The 24593-nt window shown below is 44.0% G+C and overlaps 2 protein-coding genes across 3 annotated transcripts in view; one reads left to right on the forward strand and one right to left on the reverse strand.

The window, feature by feature from the left end:
* The window catches only part of LOC109461305 (uncharacterized), an 86658-nt gene that overhangs the window by 41202 nt on the left and 20863 nt on the right, over window positions 1-24593 (reverse strand). The gene's annotated exons all lie outside the window — the stretch shown is intronic.
* CHST4 (carbohydrate sulfotransferase 4) lies at window positions 14094-23508 on the forward strand. Its single transcript, XM_019753795.3, has 2 exons — window positions 14094-14233; window positions 21652-23508. Exon 2 carries the CDS (start codon window positions 21666-21668, stop codon window positions 22836-22838), a length of 1173 nt encoding a protein of 390 aa, XP_019609354.2. The 5' UTR covers window positions 14094-14233; window positions 21652-21665; the 3' UTR covers window positions 22839-23508.

Genomic DNA, 24593 nt, shown 5'->3' on the forward strand with positions numbered 1-24593 from the left:
GGTGGGCTGTGCCCCTGCAACTAGCAACGGCAACTGGACCTGGAGCTGAGCTGCGCCCTCCACAACTAAGATTGAAAGGACAACAACTTGACTTGGAAAAAAGTCCTGGAAGCACACACCTGTTCCCCAATAAAGTCATGTTCCCCTTCCCCAATAAAAAATCTTTTAAAAAAAAAAAAAAAACTGCTTTATGAGCAGAGAACCCTTACATTTTAGAGTTGGGAAGAAACTTAAATATTATCTAATATGTCTATTCTCAAACAATTTAGTCTCAGGGTCCTGTAATATTCTTAAAGATATTGAGGACCCCAAAGAGTTTTTGTTTATATGGGCTTTGTCTGTTGATATTTACCATATTAAAAATTAACATTGATACATTTTAAAAATGTTTATTAACTTATTTAAAAATAGCAATAAGCACATTACATGTTAACTTAAATAACATGTTTTTATGAAAAATATGTTTCCCAAAACAAAAAAAATTAAATGAAGAGATTGGCGTTGTTTTACATTTTTGAAAATCTCTTTGGTGTTTGGCTTAATAGGAGACAGTTGGATTCTCATCTCTGCTTCTGCATTCAAGGTGTTTGATATCACATAGCATGTAGCCTTGAGAACACAACTGTATACACACACACACACACACACACACACACACACACGAGTAGTTTTGAGCATCTAGACCTCCTGAAGGATCTTGGGGACTCCAGTGGTTTCTGGACCAATAGTTTGAAAACTATTGAGCTATTGTAATCTGGGATTGTACTTTCCTGTAATGCCACTTCCTAGTAATGTGGCCTTTGGCAAGTTACTTAACCTCTCTAGCCTTCAGTTTCCTTAGCTGTAAAATAGGACCAATAATAGAAGGTCCCTTTTATGACTATGTGGATTCCTACAAATGATGTATCCTCACAGTCATTTAAGTACTTGTACTCATATAGTGAGGTGATCGCTATGAATAGTTAATACCAGTTCTTGGCCCCCTCAAATGATGGCTGTTCCTACTCTTGTTGTTAATATTTGTTAACTACATACCAAGCATTATGCCAGGCATATCAAAGTGAGAAAGATGGCCTGAGGGTCATATCAAAATGAGTAAGACTGAGTTCCTTAACAGTAGGGGAGATAAGATCAATACATACCAAAAGAACAAAATAGATTATGTCAAGAATGATACAAAAGAGGGAAAGGTCACATTCATTCATTCTGTCAAAAAATATTAATCAATTGCCTTCTGTGTTCCAGGAGCAACAGCCAGGAGAGGGCCTATGGAGTGGAGCCAAGTGAGTGAGAGGGAGGGTGGCTGAAGGTGGGGCGGTACAAAGAGATTGGGTGGCCCATGGACACACCGTCTAGACCTTTGTAGGTCAATGTGATTGGGGATAGAAGGAAACGTTTTATTAGAAAGTGGCATGTGAGTTAGAACTTGAGAAGAGGTAGGATTTGGGAGTAGAGTTGATGCAAACATTCTTTTATTCACTCCCTCAACAAACATTTGATATTTCTGCCAACTGTGCTCCATGTTGCATGAACTAAGAATCCCTACTTTCAAAGAAGATATTTTTGCATTTAATGGTTTTTATTACATAAGAAATGCATGCTCACTTAAAAAAAATAACTAGAACCTACAGGTGAGCAAAAATGAGAAAATAGGAACCATCCATAATCACCTACCCAGAGAGCACCAATTCAAGGCCAGGATTAGGGTAAGTGAGGCCATTTGCCTCAGGTAAGTAATATTTTAATGTAATATTAAAAAAAAAAAGAGGCGGGGGGGAAGGCTGGTTAGCTCAGTTGGTTAGAGCACGAGCTCTCAACAAAGTTGCCGGTTCAATTCCCACAAGGGATGGTGGGCTGTGCTCTCCCCTCCCACCCAGCAACTAAAGATTGAAAACAGCAACTATACTTGGAGCTGAGCTGTGCCCTCCACAACTAGACTGAAGGACACAACTTGACTTGGAGCTGATGGGTCCTGGAAAAAACACAGTTACCTAATAAAATCAAAACAAAACAAAACTATTGCAAAAAACCCAGAATGACACAATACCTAAATTTTTAAAAAGGCAGGATCTAACCCTGCCCTTGCCCCACTCAGCCTCACTTACCTCACCCTAATCCTGGCCCTGACTATGATTGGCTATTCCCTATATGACACCCCCCTTCCTACCAGATCAATTCTCTGTCCTACTCTGGGCCCTGGGAGGCTGATCCTTGAGGACACTACCAATGGGCTTCTTTGCCTTCTGGCTTCCAGGCGGGTTCAGCCAACAGGAGACACCTATTGGAAACCAGAGGGTGGGAGGAGAGAGGTTGGGGTATTTCTTTCTCCACTCCCTCTCTTCTCATCACCTAAGTTCTGGCAGTGGCTGCTTCTTCCACAAATACAGCTCCTGTCCAGAGGCCCCTGTCCCACACCTTTCAGCTTTCACAGAGCTCCCCTCCCCCTTCAGGCCTAGGGGTGCTATTGCCAGACCCTGGGTACCTCACATTTTCTTGTTGAGTCCCTTAATACTGCCCATAAATTGTCCCTTTCAAATGAATTCCCCTCTAAATTCCAATTTAGGGTGCCTTCCGTTTTTTATGGGAAGCTTGATTATTACAACCACTGTCAACATTTTGGGTCTAAGTTTGCATTTTTTTAAAAAAGAAATGGTGGTTAATTTCAAAGCTCCATAAAGATGCCAGTATTATGTGTTGTATGTGATTATATTACGTGTTTAGGAAAACTGTCCCTATCCTAGCTTAAAAAATCCTATCTGTGGAGATAGGCTAGAGAAAAATACGAGCAAAACCCATTTATGCTTTTTCTCTTTTTGCTCCTTCCTCTGCTCCAGGCAACTGGTTACCTGTTTCACTCTCTTCTCCCAAGTAAAACTCTCTCTTCCACCAATTTCTAGGCTAGGGCCTGAGGCCTGGGGTGACTTAACTGAGATGGTCCCTCAATGAAATGCAGGGGGGACTTTGGATGGAGGGCAGGACCAGGCATTTCCTGTGTCACCTGGGAAAGCGTCTGGAAGGAGAGCCTAAAGCTGGAGCAGCTGGGCCACCTGGGCCCCTCTTTGTTACTGATTTGAGGAATTCAAGGGGGCTATGGCACACCCGTGCCCCATGGTCTACCCTCAACCTCCCCTAACTGCCCCCCCACCCACTCCCTGAATCATGCCTGCTCCCTCCCTGGTTCTGAGGACGGTTGTGGGTGAAGCTTCAGGACTCAGTTTCCCCAAGACCTACCTGCTGGGTTCAACCCTAAGCCAGTGGAACCAGTGGTTTTGTCCACAGGGAGCTAAAAGAAACTGGAAGAGCCAGCCTGCCAGTGTAGACGTCCTCCTCGCCCCTAAATAAATTGTGCTCACCACCTGAGTGACTACATATTTGAAAAGTTGGAAGGAACATTCACGGGTAAAAGGAAACAAACCCCAGGACCCAGAGGAAAAAGCCCCTTCGCTCCCCCACCCCACCATCACTCTGCTGCTTCCTGGGGACCTGGAGACCGAGGGTGCAGGAGTTGTGACAGTGATGGCAGATCTCCTCGGTGGAAGAAAACAAAATTCCTGGATGGAGGAAATGTGAGAAAATAAAGACAAAACCAAGAAGAGTGAGTGTCTACGCTGGAAATGCAACAAGGAGGAAAAAGCCACCACGCTCTCAGGTCACCGGCTCAGCACGTACTGCAGAAGTCCACATAGGAGCCCCTGAAGTGCACACCATTAAAGGGGCTGCTCTCACATTTCCTTGATGGCTACAGGGGGCTGTGAAACCTCCTCTCCCAACCATTTTAAAGAAGAAAAAAGAAATGAATCTGTGGGGATAGTCTCAGGTGTTGCCCCTTAATCTGTTGCTTGGACTGTTTGTTAGAAGAGTTTGGAATTTTTCTTTTTGTCTTTAAATTCTCTCCCCTTGGATTCGATAACATTAATTGAGCACCTGCTCTGTACTAGACGCTATGCTTGATGCTGGGGACACAAAAGGGAAGACCCTCAAGACCCCTATAGTTCAATAGAGAAGGTAAGTAAAGGAATGTGCACAATTACAGAAGTTTGTACAACCCAGAGAATGCTCTTTGCTATGGGGTATGGGGAGTAGGAGAGAGAATTGAGCATGGGGGTGACGAAAGTTGCACAGACAAGGCATGTTTGAACAGGGTTTAGCAGGTTGAATAGTAGTTTGTAAAGTGGAATGGGAATAAGGTGGAGAAGAGAACATTCTAGAGAAAACAGGTACAGAGAAATGGAGTATGAAAAGACAGGCTTCTATACCTAACATGACATACAATTTTGATAAGATATTTATCCTTCCTGACTGCAAGTTCCACTTGAATAAAAACAAATAGTGACATCCACATAGCAAATACAATTAGTGGATTATGAAACACCTTTCAAGGATAAAATGATACCCTCATATCCGGAAGGTAAATGCTACAACAACTCAAGTGAGACGTACTCTTAGAAAAGGCACTTAGAACAGTTTATCCCAATGTTGATTCTGGTTTTGGCTACATGGAGTCTCATTCATTCTTCTTTCTGACCTCTACCCCTGACTATAATTAGTTCTTCACAGAACTGTACCAGCAGGAGGTGGGGAGTGAGGGGGAATAATTCATGGACTCTCAGTGGAAAACAGGTTAAATGACTGTCAGAAAGAGAATAGCAAACCTTATAATCTCAAAATAATTCCTTGGTCATTTGCATTCAGCATAAATATAGAATTTAATAAGACATGATTTAAAAATAAATGGGGGGTGGGATGGCTGGTTAACTCAGTTGGTTAGAGTGCGGTGCTCATAACACCAAGATTGCCAGTTCGATCCCCACATGGGCCATTGTGAGCTGCGCCTTCCACAACTAGATTGAAACAACTACTTGACTTGGAGCTGATGGGTCCTGGAAAAACACATTTTAAAAAAAATGTAAAAATGAAAATAAACGGGAACATCATCTGCCTAATAGTATTTTGGTATTAAATTATTTGATATGACTATTAAACATGTTTCTGCAAAAACCATCCCACACCATACTGCTAGAATCTAGCAGCTAAGGTTGACCTAACATTTCCTTATGTCGTTCCCTTGCTCAAAAGTTGTAACATTCCCACTGAGTAAAAGTTAATGTTAAAAATGCTCCTAACCTTATATTCAAAGATTTCTATAACCAGCCTCCATCCTGCCTCCCCATGCCCAGCCTTCTTTGTGTTTTGTTTTGTTTTAGATATAATTAACATATAACATATTAGTTACTCCCAGCCTTTTTTTACTATGTCTCTGCAGAAACCCTCTTCTTCGGCAAAACCAGTTTGCTCAGTATCCCCAAAACATGCCATACCACGTGATCGCTGACCTTTTCTAAGGATATTCTTACGTTCCCACCCCCAGACCTGACTAGGCTACAGGGTATATTTTCCTTTGCAGACACCTAGCGGAAATTCTCTTTTTTAATGTTAATACAAATAATGTTATTTTTTAAAAGCAATGCAAGTTTCTTGGCATTATTTAGGAAATTTCAGTAATAACAATGGTTTGGTATTGCATACTGAAGATAATAGTAAGAATATCTAGACTGAGTCATACCCATTTATTTACATTCTACCCTTCAAAGTGTTCTTATAGGATTTAGATTATCTTCAAACTGAGCTATACGATATAGTAAAATATGAAATCGAGTGCCCAATGTTTAAGAAATGACCACTGTACTTGAAATAGAAAGCTCTTTAATCTCTGATGAGAATTTACTCTTTATACTATAGCTTTACATATCTTGTTGAACCAGGTTTTCTGTGGGTGTGTTCATTTGATTACAGTGTTTAGTTTTGAGGAATTTTACACCTGTTGTGCTCAAAGCAGTTAAGTTCCTTTTAAAGATTGAACAAAGGTTCATTCATTCCTTTCACAAGCTGTCACTGAGCACCTTCTATGTGCCAGGCACTGTGCTTGGTGCTAGACATACACAGATAAAAGGTGGCTCCCCAACATAAAGGAGCTCCCCAACATTCGTTGGAAAGACAGGGCTAAGGCTTGTGACAGAGCCATGCCCAAGGGACTCTGTACCAATGATCTAATGCCACAGTAACGCTGAGCAACAACCAACCATGTAATTTCAATGTGAAACAACAATAACTGTTAATTTCTTGTGCATCTAGGATGGTTGCTGACTTGGGTTGGATACCCTGCATGTCTGGGGTTAGCTGCTGTTGGCTGATCTAGGACAGCTTCACTGTGATGATTCAACTGTTTCTTGCGTCTCTCATCCGCATGGCAGTGGCCTAGACACAAGAAAAAGAGCACGCTTACCTGCACAAGTGATTTTTATGCCTCTGCTTGAAAACATCCAATTGGTCAAAGCAAGTTCCATGGCTGAGACCAGAATCAGACGTATGGCACAGGGCATGGACACAGACACGAGAGAACTCGGGTACTCACTGCAATTTATCACAGACCTGGGGCACCTAACTCAGCCTAACTCATGCTGACTTGAGCTGAACCTTGAAAGAGAGGATAATAGTTAGCTAGCTCATACAGGAGGGAAGGTGCTTGTATCAGATCAACCCACATGAGCTAGGAAGAATGTGGGAAATTGTAAGTACTTCTGCCTCTTTGCTTCACAGGATGTAGATGCCCTTCACCTACACCTTTTCCCCTTTTCCTCTCTGGAATTTCGATGTGAGTCCTAGATATGCAGCAGCCTTTGTATGACCATGAGGCAACAGATTGAGGTTCTACAGAAAGATGGCACCTAACAGCACCATTGAGTCACTGCAACAGCTCCAACTGACTACCTCTAGCCTTTTTGTCATGAGTCAGCGCCCAGGAATGCCTGTAAAATCCCCTGCCCTGCAGTGGTTCAGGCTTCACCATTACCTCCCTTTCCCTCCTTCAGTCGAAACTTTTGTTCCCTCGGTCAAGCTGACTCCAAAAGCTTTCCATCATTAGCAGAGGTGGTGCTACTGTTTATCTCCAGGATGAAGTTTCTCAATCTCTAGAGTGTCCAGGGATCTGGGTAGCACCACCCTCTGCCTTGGCCTCCACATCATCATCGCTAAGAGGAAAGAGGGGGCACCTCGGATTCTCCCGGCAAGTCCTCCACAACTCCCCTTCCTCTAGTATTCACAGTTTGGCCGCCACTATCTGCCTTGAGACCATTGTTATCGGTTATCATGAATCCCTTTATCCGGGTTTATGCCAGTCATACAAGAAGCCCAGGATCCGAGGTTGTGCCTTATCGTTGCATTTCATCCCCAAGGGCTCTGTACATCCCATTTTCTGACCCCATTTCCCACCCTCCCCCACCTCCTGAAACCCCCAGGAAGTCATTGTTGGCATCGGCAAAAACTCATTTTCTTCAAAGGCTGAATTTTCTTTTTTCACCTTCTTGCTCTAAAGGAAACCTGGGCCTCCTTTGAGGACACTGCTTCCTCGGCAGCCCTCTCAAGAGGTGGCTGTTTGTTTCCCACAGCCCACTGGTGCCTCAGAATGGTGTTCTTTCCAGACCATTCTGCTTCCCTTCTTCCTAAAACTGCCCAGCTTTGATTCTGACGTTAACCAGACTATGCTACACTCATTAAAGTCATATCATTATCACTCTCCAACCCTGCTCCTACGTGATATTACTACTGAGGATCCTTCCAAAACGCTGATTTCTCAAATCCTTGACCAAAACGCCTGTCTTCCTCCTTAGCTCAGTGATTCCCCTCATGTCCTTGTTTCACCTCTAAGCCAACTTAGATTCCATGGCCTGTGATTTCAGTCACTTTTTTGAATATACCCATCATTCCCTTTCCCCTCTCTTACTTCAATGTACTTTTCTGACAGAACACAAGCCTTAATGGAATCTAACTCCCCACCTATGCCAGCACAAGTCAGCCTCCGGAGGAGGCTGGAGAACTCACACATCTATACTAACTGATCTCACTTCAGGTTTATGACCACTCACCTTGAAAAGGCTGTCATGTCACTCATCAATCCTACTTACATTACACTGCAGTCACTAACCCACCCTCATAGTGGGCCATTCCATACCTTCTCCTCTCTCTTCAATAATTCCTCTCTCAACAGAAACTCATAGACACAGACAATAGTTTAGTGGTTACCAGAGGGTAAGGGGGGTGGGGGGTGGGAGATGAGGGTAAGGGGGATCAAATATATGGTGATGGAAGGAGAACTGACTCTGGGTGGTGAACACACAATGGGATTTATAGATGATGTAATACAGAATTGTACACCTGAAATCTATGTAATTTTACTAACAATTGTCACCACAATAAATTTAAAAAAAAAATTAAAAAAAAAAATTCCTCTCTCTTCCATAACTCCTTCGCCATCCTCAGACTCAGAGAACAACATTATCTCCTAGTTCACTCAGAAAATAAGAACAATAAGAGAATGTCCACAAAGTCCCAGAATATCATCTCCCCACCTACCTGCGTCTGTGCTCATATACTCTGCCTTCTCTCCTCCTAATAAGAATGAATTGTATGTACTCCCAATTTGGGCCAACTCCTTCACTGTGTACACCTGATTCCATCACTCCAACCATTCCCTCTATCTGCTGGATCATTTCCATCAGCAAATAAACAAGCTGTTGTTTCTCCCACCTAAAAAACAAAAAACAAAAACCTGTCACTTCACCTTACTTCCCCTTCCAACATAATCTCATTTTTCCTCTCCTTTAAACAGTGAGAGTTGGCTATCTTTCTGATCTCCAATTCCTTTCCTCCCATCAGATGCTTATAACTCTACAGAATGTCTTCTTGTCAAGGTCATTAATGACATCGATGTTGTTTTATCAAATGGTGAATATATAATCCCTATCCGTAATCTTTCTGAAACTTTTAACACAACCGATTACATTCTCCTTGAAACATTTTCTTCTGTTGGTTTCCAGGACACAACATTCACCTTATTTTCCTAACTTGCTGGTAACTCATTCTTGGTTTCCTCTGTCTTCTTCTCTATCCAGCCTCATGTCTACATACCATTCTACGAGTATGTTGATGACTCTCAAATGTGTATCTCCAGCCTGGACCTTTCCTCTGAACTCTAGACTTATATATCCAACTACCTGCTCAACATTCCCATTTGGAGGCCCAGTAGGCATCTTGAACTTAATACATCCAAATTCAAATTTGGGATTTCCACTCCCAGACCTAATTTGCTGGTGATTCCTTGAGTGTTCTCAGCCAAACCTAATTTTTCCCATTTTTGAAAATGACAACAATACCCTTGAGTCAGCCTTGACTCCTCTCTTACTCTCCTCCCCACATCTGATCCATCAGTGAATTATTTGACTCTACCTTTAAAATATATGTTTTAATAAGTATTTCAGAGTCCACTACGTCCACTTCCACTATCGTGATCCAAGCCACTGGTCTCCTGTCTCGCCTCCACAGTGAGATCTCCCAGCTTCTGTCCTTGACCCTCTTATGGTTTATTCTCCTCACTGTATCCTAAATAATCCTTTTAGAATACCAGTCATTCCTAAACTCACACCCTCTAGTAGCTTCCATTTCACCCAAAGTAGGAGTCAAATTCCCACCAGTAAGGACTATCGCATTCCTACACAATTTGTCCCAACTTGCCCATTGTTACCTCTCAGCTTCCTTTTTTACTATTCCCCCACCCCTCCACTCACTCTGACCAATCACATTGCTTTCCTTGTGATTCCTGGCTTATCCCCTCTGCACCTACTGCTCCCTTGCCTGGAGTGGTCTTTCCTCAGCTATTTTTTTGGGTTTCTGTCCCCCACACTTCCTTCAGGTCCTCCCCAAAATGTTATTTTCCCTGACCCTTCTATGAACAATTTTAAATAGAGGGTTCAGGGGAAGTAACCTTTTTCCCACCCTCAATCACAATCTCTATTTTTCCTTTTCCTTATTTTTCTTCGTTGCATTTACCACAATCTGATATGCCATACATTTTATTGATGTTTGTCCCCCATCCAATAGAAACACAAACTCCCCAAAAGCAGAGAATTTTGTTTGTTTTGTTAACTGATGTTGTCAGCACCCAGAGCAGAGCCTGGTATGTAACAGGCACTCAACAAATATTTTTGGAATTTACTGCACGGAGATTAGGATAGGGTACAGAGACACCAACTCTTAAAAGGTGCTTCCTGGCATGCCAAGGAGTTTTCATCTTGTCTAAAATGAGCTCCACTGCAGTGTTTCCATCAGAGAAGTATCAGGGATCAGAGCCATACAATGCAGATCACTCTAGCTACAGCGTGCAGCAAAGACTAGAGGGGGTAGGATTGAAGCTAAAACAGAGTTGAGTTGTTGGCAGAAATTCAAGCAAGAAATATTGAGCGCCTCAACAAACACAGTGGGTGTGGACATAAAGAGAAGGGGAGCAAATTTGGCACGTAGGGTTAGAATAGACACACTTTGGTGATCAGTGCAACACATGGAGTTACAGCCCATCAGAGGACACCCTTTTATCTTCCCCAGATCGCATCGTGGGTCACCTCCGGTCTCTGGAGAGTTCTGAAAACCTAGATGTAGAATTCTCAGATCACGTCCTGGCCCAAATCCAGATAAGGCAATGTCAAGTTCCTGAACCACCAAAGACACACAAGATTGGGCTTTATAAGGAAGTCCTGGCTCTTTACTCCCCATTTTTCTCACCCTCTGTGCCCTGTAAAGGGGCCTCAAGAAAGCAAGAATCAAGGAGAAACTTAAAACCATGTTCACCTTTTCCCTCATCCTAATTGAATTTATTCTCCCACTGTTGAAACAAATGCTTCTAATGTGGAGTTAACGGCCATCGTATTGCCAGGATCTCTACCTAAGTATCTATCCCTAAAGGTGCAGCTCAAGGAAGCAGCTTCTGTAAGGGTGGAATTCAGGGAATCAATAATGCAGTTAAGACTTAGCTGGTCTGCAGTTTGACTCACTGCATAGCTTGCTTTCTAGCCACCTGTAATTAGACTTTGTTTGCAGTTTGATCCATCCTGATATTCATCTGTTTTCTCTTTGTTTCTCCCCTCACTGATTAACTGAAGCACTGTTTGTTCCCTTTCTCAAGGCTACCCTTGTTAATTAACAACATACTAACCTGAAAAGAGCAATTTCTTAACCCTCAGGTGTCGGGACATGGAAATCCAATTTACAACTCCCATGCAGTATTTACTGGTGACGCATTAAAAGTCCCAGGCTGCTATGGCCGAGTCCGAGTCCAGAATCCAGAGACAACGTAGTCTTTAAACAGGCCAGACCCCAGGAAGGATAGCAGCCCTCAAACCTGCCTGATCGACTCCCCCTTTCCTATAGAAGAGAAAGCCAACCTGCAGTTAGGTGCAGCTGCCTATCAGAGACAATTGTCTTTACATCACGTTTTGAGGAGCACCTCAAGTACATGCAGACTTTTGTTGGGATTCTTATCTTGGGATCCCTTGAAACTGGGTATGATTTTGTGTTAGCATGATGAGCAAATATGCATTTTTCTAGAGAGAAGGTCTTTATCTTTCATCAGATTTTCTGAGACTCAGAAAGAGACTGGATCTGTACACCCTTCACTGCACTTTCCACTACGGTAGCATCAGCCACATTTCAAGGGTTCAATGGACACATGTGATAGTGGCTACTGAATTAGACAGTGTGACACCTAAGAGGTCCTCATCACAGAAAGTTCTCTTGGCCAATGCTGCCTTAAAGAAATGATGTTTTCTCTGAGAATTTTCCACGAGAAGGCTTTGGTATCGGACACCAGCATTCCAATTTCTTCCCAGTACTGTGGAATACTGTAGACCTGAGCAGCCCAATCTCTGAACCTGCCAACTATCACCAGATGCTAGTGACCAGAGCAGATGGCAGGTGATGTGAATTATTTAGGATCTGTGGTGTATTGGAGTGACCTCATATTTGGGAAGACTTCAAAAGAGCACGAAGAGCACATTGGAAAGGGCTGGGTTAAAGCCCAGTGTTCATCAGCGACTGATAAAGATGTCATTTCTCTCTTTTTCTTTTCACATGAGGTTACTAGACTCCTTCATCTGCAGGGCTGCAAGGGCTGGAGATTACATGGTGAGGCAGGGAATTTGCTCGTATGAGTGTTAAATTTCTATTCCTATAACTGTTGAAAGACTTCTGCCCTGCATGTTGACTATTCTCAGGAGCACAGAGAAAGGGAACAGACCTCCCTAGGTAGCATTGTCTAATAAGTAAGCCTGGGCCTTGATCTCAAACATGGGGCTGAGTCCAGACTTTGCACTACAAGCCGTGTAACTGTGGATACATTCTCCAAGCCTCTATTCTATCATCTGGATGATATGGAATTCACCTCTGAAGGCCATGGCAAAGACTGAATACGATAACCAAACTAGGTGTGAAGTGTAGTACCTGGCTTGTAGCAAGCCCTGAACAAAAAGTAGCTATAATTGTCTTCTTTCATAGTCTTCCCACTCCATAATTCTTACTGGGAATGCCCTCTGTTTTGGATACACTGGGGTTTTGATTACTATGAATACCTATTTCTTAAAGGCTGCTTCCAGCCTGGCCTTTCCAAAAGTTCATCCTACCTGATTTATCAGTCACAAACTAAAGGAGCTAAGATCTATGGTATTACATGTAAGCAAGGCGGTGGGGCAGCTAATTGTACCGAGAATTGTGTTAGGTGCTTTGTTAGTCATTCAGATCACAGTGTCATATGTAATAGGGAAAAACTGGAAACAATCTAAATGTCTGACGATAGAGCACTAGAATTTTGGCATATGGTAAATCCTTTCAAAATATTTGTTGACATGGGTAAATGCTTATGACACAGTGTAAAGTGAAAAAAATCAGATCCAAACACCCCCATGTCCCAGCATCCCTAGAGACACTTGGGTAAATGTGTGCCAGGAGACAAGTCAAGAAGGTTCAGTCCATCAACAACTCAAATAAATGTGTAAATGTGTGCCAGGACACAAGTCCATCAAGAAGGTTCAGTCCATCAACAACTCAAATAAATGTCCATTAACAACATCATGGGCAAGTCATGGTATATTCACACGTGGAATATTACACAGTAATAAAAAACAAAACAAACAACCCTATGATAATGTGCAACAACGTGATGAATCTTACAAGGATCACAGGAAGTAAAAAAAGCAAAGCTCTAAAGAATGCATGTGGTATGATTCTACGTACATAAAGGTCAAACTGGGGAAATTATAATTGTATTGCTTGAAGTGATAAACTGGAAGGAAAAGCAAGGAACTACTTACCATGGAAGTGGTCACCTCTGAGTAACGACAGTGGGGAGAGGTTGTAGGAGGGAAGGGATACTGAAGCAGCTTTGACAATGTTCTGTTTTTTTATTTTTAAGTGGTAGTGCTTTCATATTACTAGATAAATTGTATCTCTATGCCCTAATTTTAATTTCATAATTTAAAATGTTTTAAAATGAAATAAACACCAAGGGAAAGCAGGTACAAACCTATATTTTTCCGTGTGATCGCAATTATATAGATTTCTGCATGAGGAGGGAAAAAAGATGAACAGTGGTTTTCTCTGGGCAGCAAAATGCAAAGGGATTTATATTGTCTTCCTTATGCATTTTGTATTTCTCAAGTTTTTTATAATCAACAAGTATTACTTCTGTAATAAGAATAAAAGCAGAAACACCAACTGCCTAGCTCTGGCTCTTCAATTTACATCTCTGCATGGAGTCATTTTGAGAAAGAGAAATATCTCTTCCCCCGTCCAAGAGAAATGAGGAGGGAGGGCCAGACAACTGAAATCAATAGGCACCACCACAGGTCTGGTCATTTATGATACTGGTAAGGCCTTTCGGGGGCTCAATTGAAGGAAACCAGCAAAGACACGCCCTAGATTATCCTAGAACTCAGCCTGCTCTCTCTTTCAAGGCCTGAAAAATACGCCAGCAGCTGAGTAAGAAGAAAGAGGCATTATTATAATTCAATAATAACTACCACTTTTTAACTCATTATTGTTGTTATTATTGAATTATAGTAGTCCCTCTTTCTTCTTACTGCCTTAAAGAAATGGTGTGTTCTCTGTGAAGCTGCTAATATCAAGGCTTCCTGGGAGTGAATGCTTTCTCAACCTCATCTTGGAAGGTGGGTCATTTTTTTTGGCAGAAGGTAGAGGGCAGTGGAATTTTCTCTGAGAAGGGGCGGTTATGCAAAATGTGAGGAGGAGGAGGAGGAAGCCAAGAGGGCAGTTGGTGAGTCAGAGGAGAAAGCTGCACCGCTCAGCCAGCAGTGAACCTCTCTCAAGCAGTGGGGAAGCCTAAGCCATTCACAAGGTAAGAAGGGCTTTCTCTGTGTACCTCTCCAAAGCAGGGCCATTATCCCAGGGCTACTGGAGCGGAGTATCAGGTAACCTCAGGAAGCTAAGTTGGGGATTTCAATTACAATGGCAATAGCCATGGCAGAGGAGGGGGGGGGCGGGAAGGGGGGGGGGCTCAATCAGAATACCTGGAGAATCTTCCTGAAAAAGCATGAGCTGCCTCACAGTAGGTCCCCCATCCCCACAGTGCTCCTTCTCTAAAAGGATCCGAAGGAGCTTAGAATGCCAGTAGGGGGCTGTTCTGATAGTTTGTAGACAGTCCTCTGATGCATCTAACTTGTTCAAACCCTGGCTTCGAATCGCTTCTCGGCCTTTTGGCGAAGATCAAGTATAAATCCTGGCATCCGAGCTCACATCTCTGTAGGTCCTGCAGCTTCTCTGCTCAGGTGCTGGGCGTGGCAGGCCAGAGATGCATGGAGCTGCACGTTGTCTCTAGCTCCGGATAAGCGTAATGCGATCATTGAACACTCTGGGGCCTGGGACCCAAAAGACCTGGGTTCTGATTCAGGCAGGGCTGTTTTCACCACTGAGCCAATTAATTAAAGTTCAGTTTACTTATTCTGAAACAAGTGGGGGGTGTGGATCGTCACTGTCCTAATACAGTCACGTATTAGATACTGCAGGCTCGGATCTAGATCACAGCACTCAGGCGAGTCTCACAATAAAGTGAGTTGTAATCTTTTTGCTGGGGGAGGTCTTGCCTTCAATTTGTAAGAAACGCAGCACCAAGTGCAATAAAATGAGGTACGCCTGTATATCTAATTGGATTGTTGTCATGACTATGATTAAAAGGGCTTTCAAAGTTGTAGAGTGCCTTTCAGATGTAAAGATTAAGTGATAAGGCCAGTACATGGGCCAGAGTAGAAGAGACCTCTATCTTGTACAGCTTTGGACAAGTCTGGAACTTCTAACTGGAATTGAAATACTTCTGGGCTGGCCAGATGGCTCAGGTGGTTGGAGCAACATGCTCCTAATGCTGAGGTCGCCTGGAGGTCGGCGTGAGTTACCATGGGCTGCTGTATGCTGCCGTGGGCTAACGTGCACTGCCATGAGTGGCCCGTGGCCAGCGTGAGTGGCTGGCAGCCAGCGTGAGCTGCTGTGAGCAGCCGACTGACGGCCTCAGCTGTGGGGAGCGCAAGGCTCATAATACCAGCCTGGGCCAGGGAGCTGTGTCCTACACAACTAGACTGAGAAACAACGGCTTGAACTGGAGTGGGGAGGGGGGAGGCAGAAAAAAAGCGGGGAAGAAATACTTTTATATGTGCAAAATAAAAATATCTTGTCCCACCTCTTAACCCAGGTCAATGAGGGCACTACAAAGAGTAAAAAACACCCTACAAATATTTGTTCATTCAGTCATTCATTCAACAAATGTTTCATGAGCACCTATTATGTGCCAGGCGCTATCACTGGTACTAGAGACACAGTAATGGCAAGGACCCAGGTCCAGATCTCCTGGTGCTTTCAGTCTAGTTTTTCATGAGCGTATACACACACCTTGCCCAGCTGCTTATCTCCACAAATTTCTGGAGCCTACAGCTATATGTGTGTGTTGGTTTTCTCAACCCAGCTCTGTTCTCTGTGCAAATATCTTCTGCCACCTATAATTCCTGGTTGGGGAGGCACACACTGGGGAATCTAAGTTAGGAATGCATCGGTGGCTGCAATCCAGGGCTCTTAAACTGATGTCTGTGTGGGCTTTATCCTCAGAATTCTTCATTTTGTTTCTGAAAGGCTCCAATTGGGGGGTCATCTATAATTCAGCCCTCTGTCATCAGGCTGCTGGATGAGGTTGCCCATCTGGTGCCTCACGGTCCCCATGCCTGACACAGATGCCACCCCTTTGGTGATGTTTTTCAAGATCCTAAAGTTCTCATGAATCTTCAACACTGGACTGTCCTTTGTGTGCCAAGATGATACCACCTGCCCGTCACTGGGGCAACAGGTTTTTAAATTATTTTGGGGGGTGGTGATGATGGGATGTTCCGAGGGCTTTTTCCTTCTTTTTTTTCTTTTTCTAACTGAACTGGTGAGAGCAAGGGCAATCATCTAAGTAGTCTGTTGCCCTGCAATGGGGCTTTTATTTCTTATTAATAAATGTTTCTTAAAATAATGTTCATTTTTCCCCTGGTTTTAATTAACACATGCTCAGTGTAGAAACTATTTTTGTTTTTTTGGAGTGAGGTTAAGTGTGCCGTGTTGCATCAAAACTATGTCTCTGACTTTATTAGTATCTCGCAATTGAGACAGTATTGATTCTGTGCTCAATACTCAATGGAATCACCTAAATTTTAGTAACTGGTACTAGAGTGACATCCACATGAATTTTAGAAAAGGACAAGTTTCAGTTTCTGATGGATCTCAGTAAGTTACCTGCTTTCTAACAATGGCTGTGCCTCTTCGCACATTCAAGTATTTATCTATTTAGTCAACAAGTATTTAATGAGCCTTAATTGCTTATAAGTTTTATGTACCTATAAACAAGACATATAGCCTTTACCCTTAAGTTACAGTGGCCGGTGGACGAGACATTCACCTACAGCTGTTTACTATAGAGAGCAGGATGCTACATAATAGAAAGTTTGGGGAACAACTAAATGCTGGAGGACAGGAAATAATGTTCAGGGAGAAAGCTGACGGGTGGGCAGAGTCTTGAGGGAGGAGAGGTCTTGCAAACGTCTCAGGGCTTCTGAATAACAGGGCAAGTTGGGAAGAACTGAAAGTAAAGCCTGGAGCCTAAGGTACCAGAAAGGAGAGGACTGACAGGAGACCAAAGATTAGATCCCAAAGGACCCTCGGTATAAGACTTGGGGATCTGGGGAATTTGGTTTTGTTTTTTAATAGTGATAAGAATAGGGCAGTATTAGGAAAGTTCTGGGAAATGCTGTCAGTTTTACTTTAAAATCTGGTGTTTCTGTATTTTATGTTTTCAATAAAACTTCATAAATGTTTCGGAAAAAAACAAGACTTGGGGATTTCAACTTAATCTTGTATGTGTTGGAAAGTGTGGGGGAGGAAAAATAATATTTCCTCCTAACTTTTTAAATTCTTCTGGCTGGACTAATAATCAAATTAACATGAGACAGATTAACAGGAGAAAACGACCAAATTTATTACATATCTACTTATGGGGGCGGTTAAGACTCATATGTCATCTTGAGCTAAGGAGATGGGAATGGGAAGGGGGTTATGATCTGAGACTTCGGAGGGCATGAAGGCAACTCAAATGGAGATGAAAGGCAAATGTTTGGTAACTAAATGTTTGCTGGGCCATCTTTAACAATGGGACACAGAGAGGATCTTGTCTATACTTAGTTTACATCAACTATAGTTATCAGTGACAACAGGCTCCCTTTATGGAGCAGGTCCTCTATTAAATTCTTTAAATCGGTTAGGGGGACAGGCGAAAGGTTCTTTCTGAGTCTTCTGTTTCTTAAAAATAACCAGCTTAAAATAATCAATATCCCCAAATGCATATTTTGGGGTGGCAAACTCTGCTTCCCCTCAAAAGTTATTGGAGGATTTTAGGGGGCGGGGGATGATAGACTTGTGCTTTAAAAAGATAGTTTTTGGCAGCAGTGGATGATGGAAAGAGCTGAGAGACAGAAGAGAGGCTACGTACTATCAAAACCAGGCTAGAGAGGAGCAGATTTGGGGTTCTGGCAACAGGGAGGGTAGGATTCAAGCGTGCAACTAAAGCCACAAAAGAACACTCAGGAAGGTAGATGAGAGACTCCGAGATGGGATCATGTCACAGACTTCTCACAAATGCTTATCAACTCTAAGAACTACAGAGGAGGTCAGTGTAGGCCAGCTGGAGAGAAGCGGTGATTAGATTAGAGGAGATTGCCATAAAAAGCTTCAGTTTCCTTTTCTTCAGGGAGCCACATGACCTCGCTTCTCCCAGGGTCTTAAGAGTGTCCTCCTCTACCACTGATTATAGTCTCTGCAGAGATGAGCTTTGCCCAAGACACACCTTAAAGTGTTCCTTAGCTGTCTGGTCAGCCCTGCCATGGCTTGTCTAGATCCAGGATATGTCTGGATCCCAGTGACAAGAGATGGGACTCACTTTACAAAAGCATACTTTCTTTCTAGCCAGGGGAAGTGCCCATGGAAAGAAAAAGCAGAGGAAGAAGTCAGAGGGTTTCCATGGGAATTCCTGAGAACCGTGGAAAACTAAGGACAAGTGGGGACAGAATTAGAAGGCCTGATTCCAGCTCTGGGAGAGAACAGGCATGAGGCTAGGAGCACTGGCAGTCCAGGAGGGCTCAGGACACTGAGTTGGCTCAAAGCCTGGATAGGGGAGGGAGTCAGTAACCCTGAAAGGTCTACTTTCCTAATCCCTAAGAAATGTTAGCTTTTCCTTGAGTTGTTCATAGGCCCACTTATAAAATTCTATCCCAGTTTCCTCATAATTGTGCACAGGTCAAGTTCTCTTTAGTTTCCTCTCTCTTTTGCTCCATCGTTTCCTATCTTTGTTCCAAACTTTTCCGCATACTCATATTGCCTTGGGAGAAGATCTCTTGCTAAAGTCCCTCTTCAGTCTTTGGGGTGGGGGCATTCTTGGGCCATCATCAATAATGCCCTAGTTTCTCATCATTTCCTTTTGGGCTCAAGCTTAAAATAACTAGGAGCATCACTTAGCTGTTCCTGCTCTTATCTTCAGGGCCAAGACAGGAATTAATGTTCATTGACATTTCCCTGGCACATAGCAAAGCATTTGTTGGCCACCAAGGACAGATGATCCACACTGGATCCTTGTGGCACATACGGAGGAAATGCATTGTTGTAATGAATGGGAGAGAGAGGTTTCGGTGCCATTGCCACACAAGGTTTGGCTTGGGTCATTACATGCTTCCCAGAAGGTTCAGGGGACTTCCAAGGGAAGCACATGAACCCACAGAATGCTCTACCTCTTCAGGAAGCAAGCTATAAACTCCAAAAGCCACTTCTGTGGCTGCCCAATTCCTCCTCTAAAATCCACTCCCTAGACTCTCTGGAGGACCAGTATGAAGGCTCTCTGAGCAAGAGTTATCAAAGGTACATATATGCGTACTCTTGGACTCAGCCATTCCACTTCTGGGGATTTAGCTTACATCTTACATGTTTAATGATGTGTGAACGTAAAGGTCATTATTCAAAGTTTTTGAAATGGCAAAAGACTGAAAATAACCCAAGAACCCATCAATGACAAAACTGGTTAAACAAACTGTGCTACATCCACACAATAGAATTCTATGTATGTAGAGCTAAAAAGGAATGAGGAAATACTTTATGTACGGCCACGGAAATCTCTCCAAGATATATTGCTAAGCTAAAAGAAACAAGGTGCGGCACAGTGTGAAGAAATAGCTACTGTTTGTATTATAAAGCGGGGAAAAAGTGAAGACTATCTGTACATTTGAATTTCCTTGTGTGTGCGTAAAGCAACTGACAGGACACAGGAACGATGAAGCCCGTTGCTATCTGGGGGCAAGCTGAGAAATGGGCGGGTGGAAAACAGGTAGTGGAAGTAGACTTTTCACTGATAGTGATGAAAAAACACCAGCTAATAAGTAAATACTAGCTGTTAGTAAATAGAGAAGAGGTTACTGATTCAGCAGCTGATAAAATTTTTAAGTGTTCTTTCCCCCAGCACAATAATGTAGACCCCTTTAAAAAGTATGTCACTGCCCCTGTTTACAAATAGCTCTAGAAGTTTTCTAATTTATGACTACAATGCTCCTCTGCAGACCCCACTGACTGTCACGGGATTCCCCACTGCTTGTCATTCCATCTGTTGCAGAGCTGGAGTGCGCCAGGCTAGGCTGCAGGCTGGCAAGTACTCCTCTTATTTCCTTTCTATATGCAGAACCTTCCTTTAAATTCTGAGTCTGTGGATTCAATGTCCATAATAATGATATTCTTAAAAACAATTTGAACCATGTAACTGTTACCTATTGAAAAATTGGCAATAAGACCTATCACCAGGAAAACAGCAAACCCTATATCCAGCTCCAGTTACTGCCTAGAAATATATTTTCTCTTCTTTATTAAAGTTTGAAGGAAGAATTTCTGGGGTATATAGTGATATACAAATTAGCTACTATTAATATTTTACACTTTGTGAACTAGCTATTCTCTCTCTTAATAGTTATTTATGCCAGGAGGTCACCCAAAAAGACCCAGAGTCATCTTAGCCCTTAAAGAGGGTTCACATCTCTGTTGGAATAATACCCTAGCATGGCACTGGGAACCATGGTCTTTTTGCACAAAGTGCCCTGATTGTGATGGGAGTAAGTCAGGGTTGCCACCAGTCTATATGAGCTTTAGTGTGAATTAAAAAGTGCAATTCATTTCTCTAGATATTTAACATTAACAACTGGCAAATCATCCTAATATACTTATTCTGTTAGAACAACGTATTTTACTGTCACCTACCAGAATATATTTTTATAGTAAATATCTTAAATTCTTGATGAGATGGCATTCCCTAGGGTTATGCAGTGCACAACCTGCACAACCATACTGGGCAGTCCTGCGTAGGTTGTGTCAAGTATCAAGTATTACCCCAAGCAGCGGCATAGTGGCTAATAGGCCACAAGCACCACTACTGCAGGTCTTAGGCGGGCTTGCCATACTTTATAGAGTTGGCTGCTACGGAGACAACAATTCAACCGAAATAGTTTCAGATAATTCATTATCTGCACATATGTGAAGTCAGCATTGGGGCAGCTCCTCATGTTCCTAGTGCCACACAACGAGACCAAATCAGAAGGGACTAGATGATACTGAGGAGACAACTCCAAACTAAAGCCAAGCAGCTTTATTGACTGTAGCCATGACCTTCAGGGGATTAAAAGTCCAGGGCTTAAAAGAGATGAAGGAAGATAATGAGAAACGACCTTGTAGCAATCTCAAGATGGGGGTGGGTGGGTGATGGCCTTATGGCAGTTCCTCACAAGCCAGCTTATATCTTCCTTAGTTTGAGAAGGAACCACAGGGCTTTCAGCTGAAACTTGGGTCACACGGCAGCGAAGCTTTGCCTAGTTGCCTGTGTGAACACATGCATGTCACCAGGGGGCCAGGGTGGAGCTGTTCCCCTGCATTGATAAAGTACCATATTTCCTCAGATATTTTTTGGTAGTTCAATGGACAAGAAAGACCAGGAGGGAGGAGGTCAAGAGCCTAAAATCAATAGAACTTATTGACACAGCAGCTACGAGGGACAGGAACTGCCAAGAGGGATTTGTGCACTTGGTCACAAGAAGGCTCCAGCACTTGACATTGCTCCTCGGTGTGGGGTGAGGGACGTGGTGGCTTTGGCTAGAAAGCGGATGGAAGGCAGACACCAAAACAACAGCCTAACACAGCCCTTGTGCTTGTTCCTTAAAGGACACTTCAGCACGATGACACTGCCCAAAAAAGTGAGGCCACTGCTGTTGTTCCTGGTTTCCCAGATGGCCCTCTTAGCTCTCGTCATCCATCTGTACAGCCACAACCTCAACTCCCTGTGTAGGAGGGAGGAGCCCAAGCCCATGCACGTGCTGGTCCTGTCTTCCTGGCGCTCTGGCTCTTCTTTTGTGGGGCAGCTTTTCGGGCAGCACCCAGACGTCTTCTACCTGATGGAGCCCGCCTGGCACGTCTGGATGACCTTCACTCAAAGCACCCCCTGGAGGCTGCACATGGCAGTGCGGGATCTGATCCGGGCCATCTTTCTGTGTGACATGAGTGTCTTTGATGCCTACATGAAACCTGGTCTCCGAACACTGTCCAGCCTCTTCCAGTGGGACAGCAGCAGGGCCCTGTGCTCCCCGCCTGCCTGCTACGTCTTCCCGCGGGGTACCATCACATCCCAGGCTCACTGCCATCTCCTGTGCAGTAGGCAGCCCTTTGAGGTGGTGGGAAGGGCCTGCCGCAACTACAGCCACGTGGTGCTCAAGGAGGTGCGCTTCTTCAACCTGCAGGTGCTCTACCCGCTGCTCACAGACCCCTCCCTTAATCTGCACATCGTGCACCTGGTCCGGGACCCCCGGGCGGTGTTCCGTTCCCGAGAACGCACCAAGAAAGAACTCATGATTGACAGTCGAATTGTGATGGGGCCGGAGGGGCAGAAACTCACGAAGGAGGAGCAAGCCTACTACGTGATGCAGGTCATCTGCCGCAGCCAGCTGGAGATCTACAAGGCTGTGCAGTCCTTGCCTAAAGCTCTGAGGCGGCGCTACCTGCTCATGCGCTATGAGGACCTGGTCCGAGACCCCCTGGCCCAGACCGCCCGAATGTATGAATACGCAGGGTTGGAATTCTTGCCCCAGCTCCAGACCTGGGTGCACAACATCACTCGAGGCAAGGGCATGGGTACTCATGCCTTCCATACAAATTCCAGGAATGCCCTCAACGTCTCTCAAGCCTGGCGCTGGTCCTTGCCTTACGAAAATGTTTCTCACCTGCAGAGAATCTGCCACCAGACCATGAATTTGCTGGGCTACCGCCTCGTCACATCTGAGTCAGAGCAGAGAAACTTGTCGCTGGATCTTCTGTCTACCAGGGCCCTCTTCCAGCAATTCTACAGAGAGGGTTGAGGAGGCTCTGTCTCCACAGGGCACCACGTTAACTGAAGGCCCCGTCTGAGCCTTAATTATGTCTCTGTCAGTATACACGTGAGCGCAAGTTGTGCCCACACAGGCTCAAATGGAGAACGCTTTGCGTCTCCACTCATGTCTAGAAAAGAGACTCAGTAATCTTATGTGAGCGGCACATTCCACCACTGAAGATGGAGCATGGTGTCTCTTCTCTTCTCGGCCTTCTTATCTATGTGCACCATGGAGGCTCTGTGGCCAGGGGCCCTGTTTGGCACCACGCAGTATCAGTGGAATAAATCCATGAACTTCTCTTTCTACACCTTGCCCAGTGGGAAAGGGGAGAGACAGGAAAAAACAGGGAAATGGGTCTTCCAGCAAAGAGCCCACCAGTATATTCCACGGGGACGTAAACTCTAAGCCCTCAGAGCTCCCAGTGGATTCAAAAAGGGAATGGGGAACAGGGTTGGATGTTTGCCCATGAGTTTGACCATTACAGCTATCCATTATCACAAATACAAAACCAAATCTCTGTACAACAGAGCACGTTCTGAAGTTCATGGAATGGCTGGGCCCAATTTGGATGTCATTTCCCCTCAGTGTTTTCCTCACACACAGAGGATTTTGACCTGTGAAGCTGCCATCTGTTAACATTAAAATTCCAAAATAAGAATCTGTTTGAAGTGTCCCCTTTTATGCTTTTTTTTTTTTTACACTTTTGCTATTACCTATCACCCACACATAGAAAACATGCCAAGACAATGTGTTTGGTGTCAGATGACAAACTTTGCCCTCTTAAGAATTTGTAGAAAGTAGACAACCAGCAACTAGGCCCTTTGTCTCTTGTGTGAGGCCTGAGTTGTAATAATACTATATGCATTACTCCAGGGTCTGGGCAGTGTTCTTTTCATCTGATCCCTCAGCCAGAGGACTTCAGTATGACGGGTGCTGTTTACCTCTTCCTGGTCCCCTCTCCTAACAAGAAATGTTGTACAGCAGAACCATTAGTTAAAAATGCATTTTGCTAGGACCTACTTCAGAGTTGCTGGAATTGGAAACTCCCAGGACGGGGGATGGGATTCTGTACATACAGCAGCGACCGTGGTGACTGTTCCGTGGCCAGCCTGGCAGTAAGTACACCCTGCACTGGGCAGCAACACTCTTGGCCTTCTTACTCCAAACAGGTGACTTTTCAGGGCCTGCCGACTATCTACACCCCTTACTCCTGACATTGATTGGTGCTGTCCTCAGGCTGGAAGGAATAGGAAGGAGATCTATATCTGTCTGGAACCCCACAGACCTCTGAGTCCTAACTTTCCAAATCTTTCACTTTGTCCAAACCTAAGAAATACCATTATTTCATCTTCCCTTTGTTCCTACGCCCATTTCTGACATGGCCCTCACATCATAAAGCTCCCTCAAAGTCAGATGGGAATTCTCCCACTGGACTCTGCCAAGTAGTTCTTGGGCTGTGCCACCACCTTAGATGCTTGAGTAGCTACCTTTGCCAGCTGCATCTTTGTGGTTCATTTATACGTGGCTTTAACAGAGTGAATTTATTCTAACATCCAAACCCAAGCCACTCCTCAAGAGCCTACGCCCTCCCAGGCAAATGCTTCTTGCTTCTACAAACATAAGACATAAGCATAAAATCATGCTATACAACATCTCTAAAAAACCTGACCTGGTGTTGAGTGAGAGTTAGTCTCCCTATGGAACAGTCTCCGGTTGATGCGTTCAGGCCGCTGGCACCGGAAT

The sequence above is a fragment of the Rhinolophus sinicus genome, chromosome 8 (genome assembly GCF_057876585.1).
Source record: "Rhinolophus sinicus isolate RSI-liver-muscle chromosome 8, RSI-T2T, whole genome shotgun sequence".
In the NCBI taxonomy this organism is placed as follows: Eukaryota; Metazoa; Chordata; class Mammalia; order Chiroptera; family Rhinolophidae; genus Rhinolophus; species Rhinolophus sinicus.

Coding starts and splice junctions, on each gene's coding strand:
- CHST4 (XM_019753795.3), top strand. CDS start 21,666: ATGACACTGCCCAAAAAAGTGAGGCCACTGCTGTTGTTCCTGGTTTCC.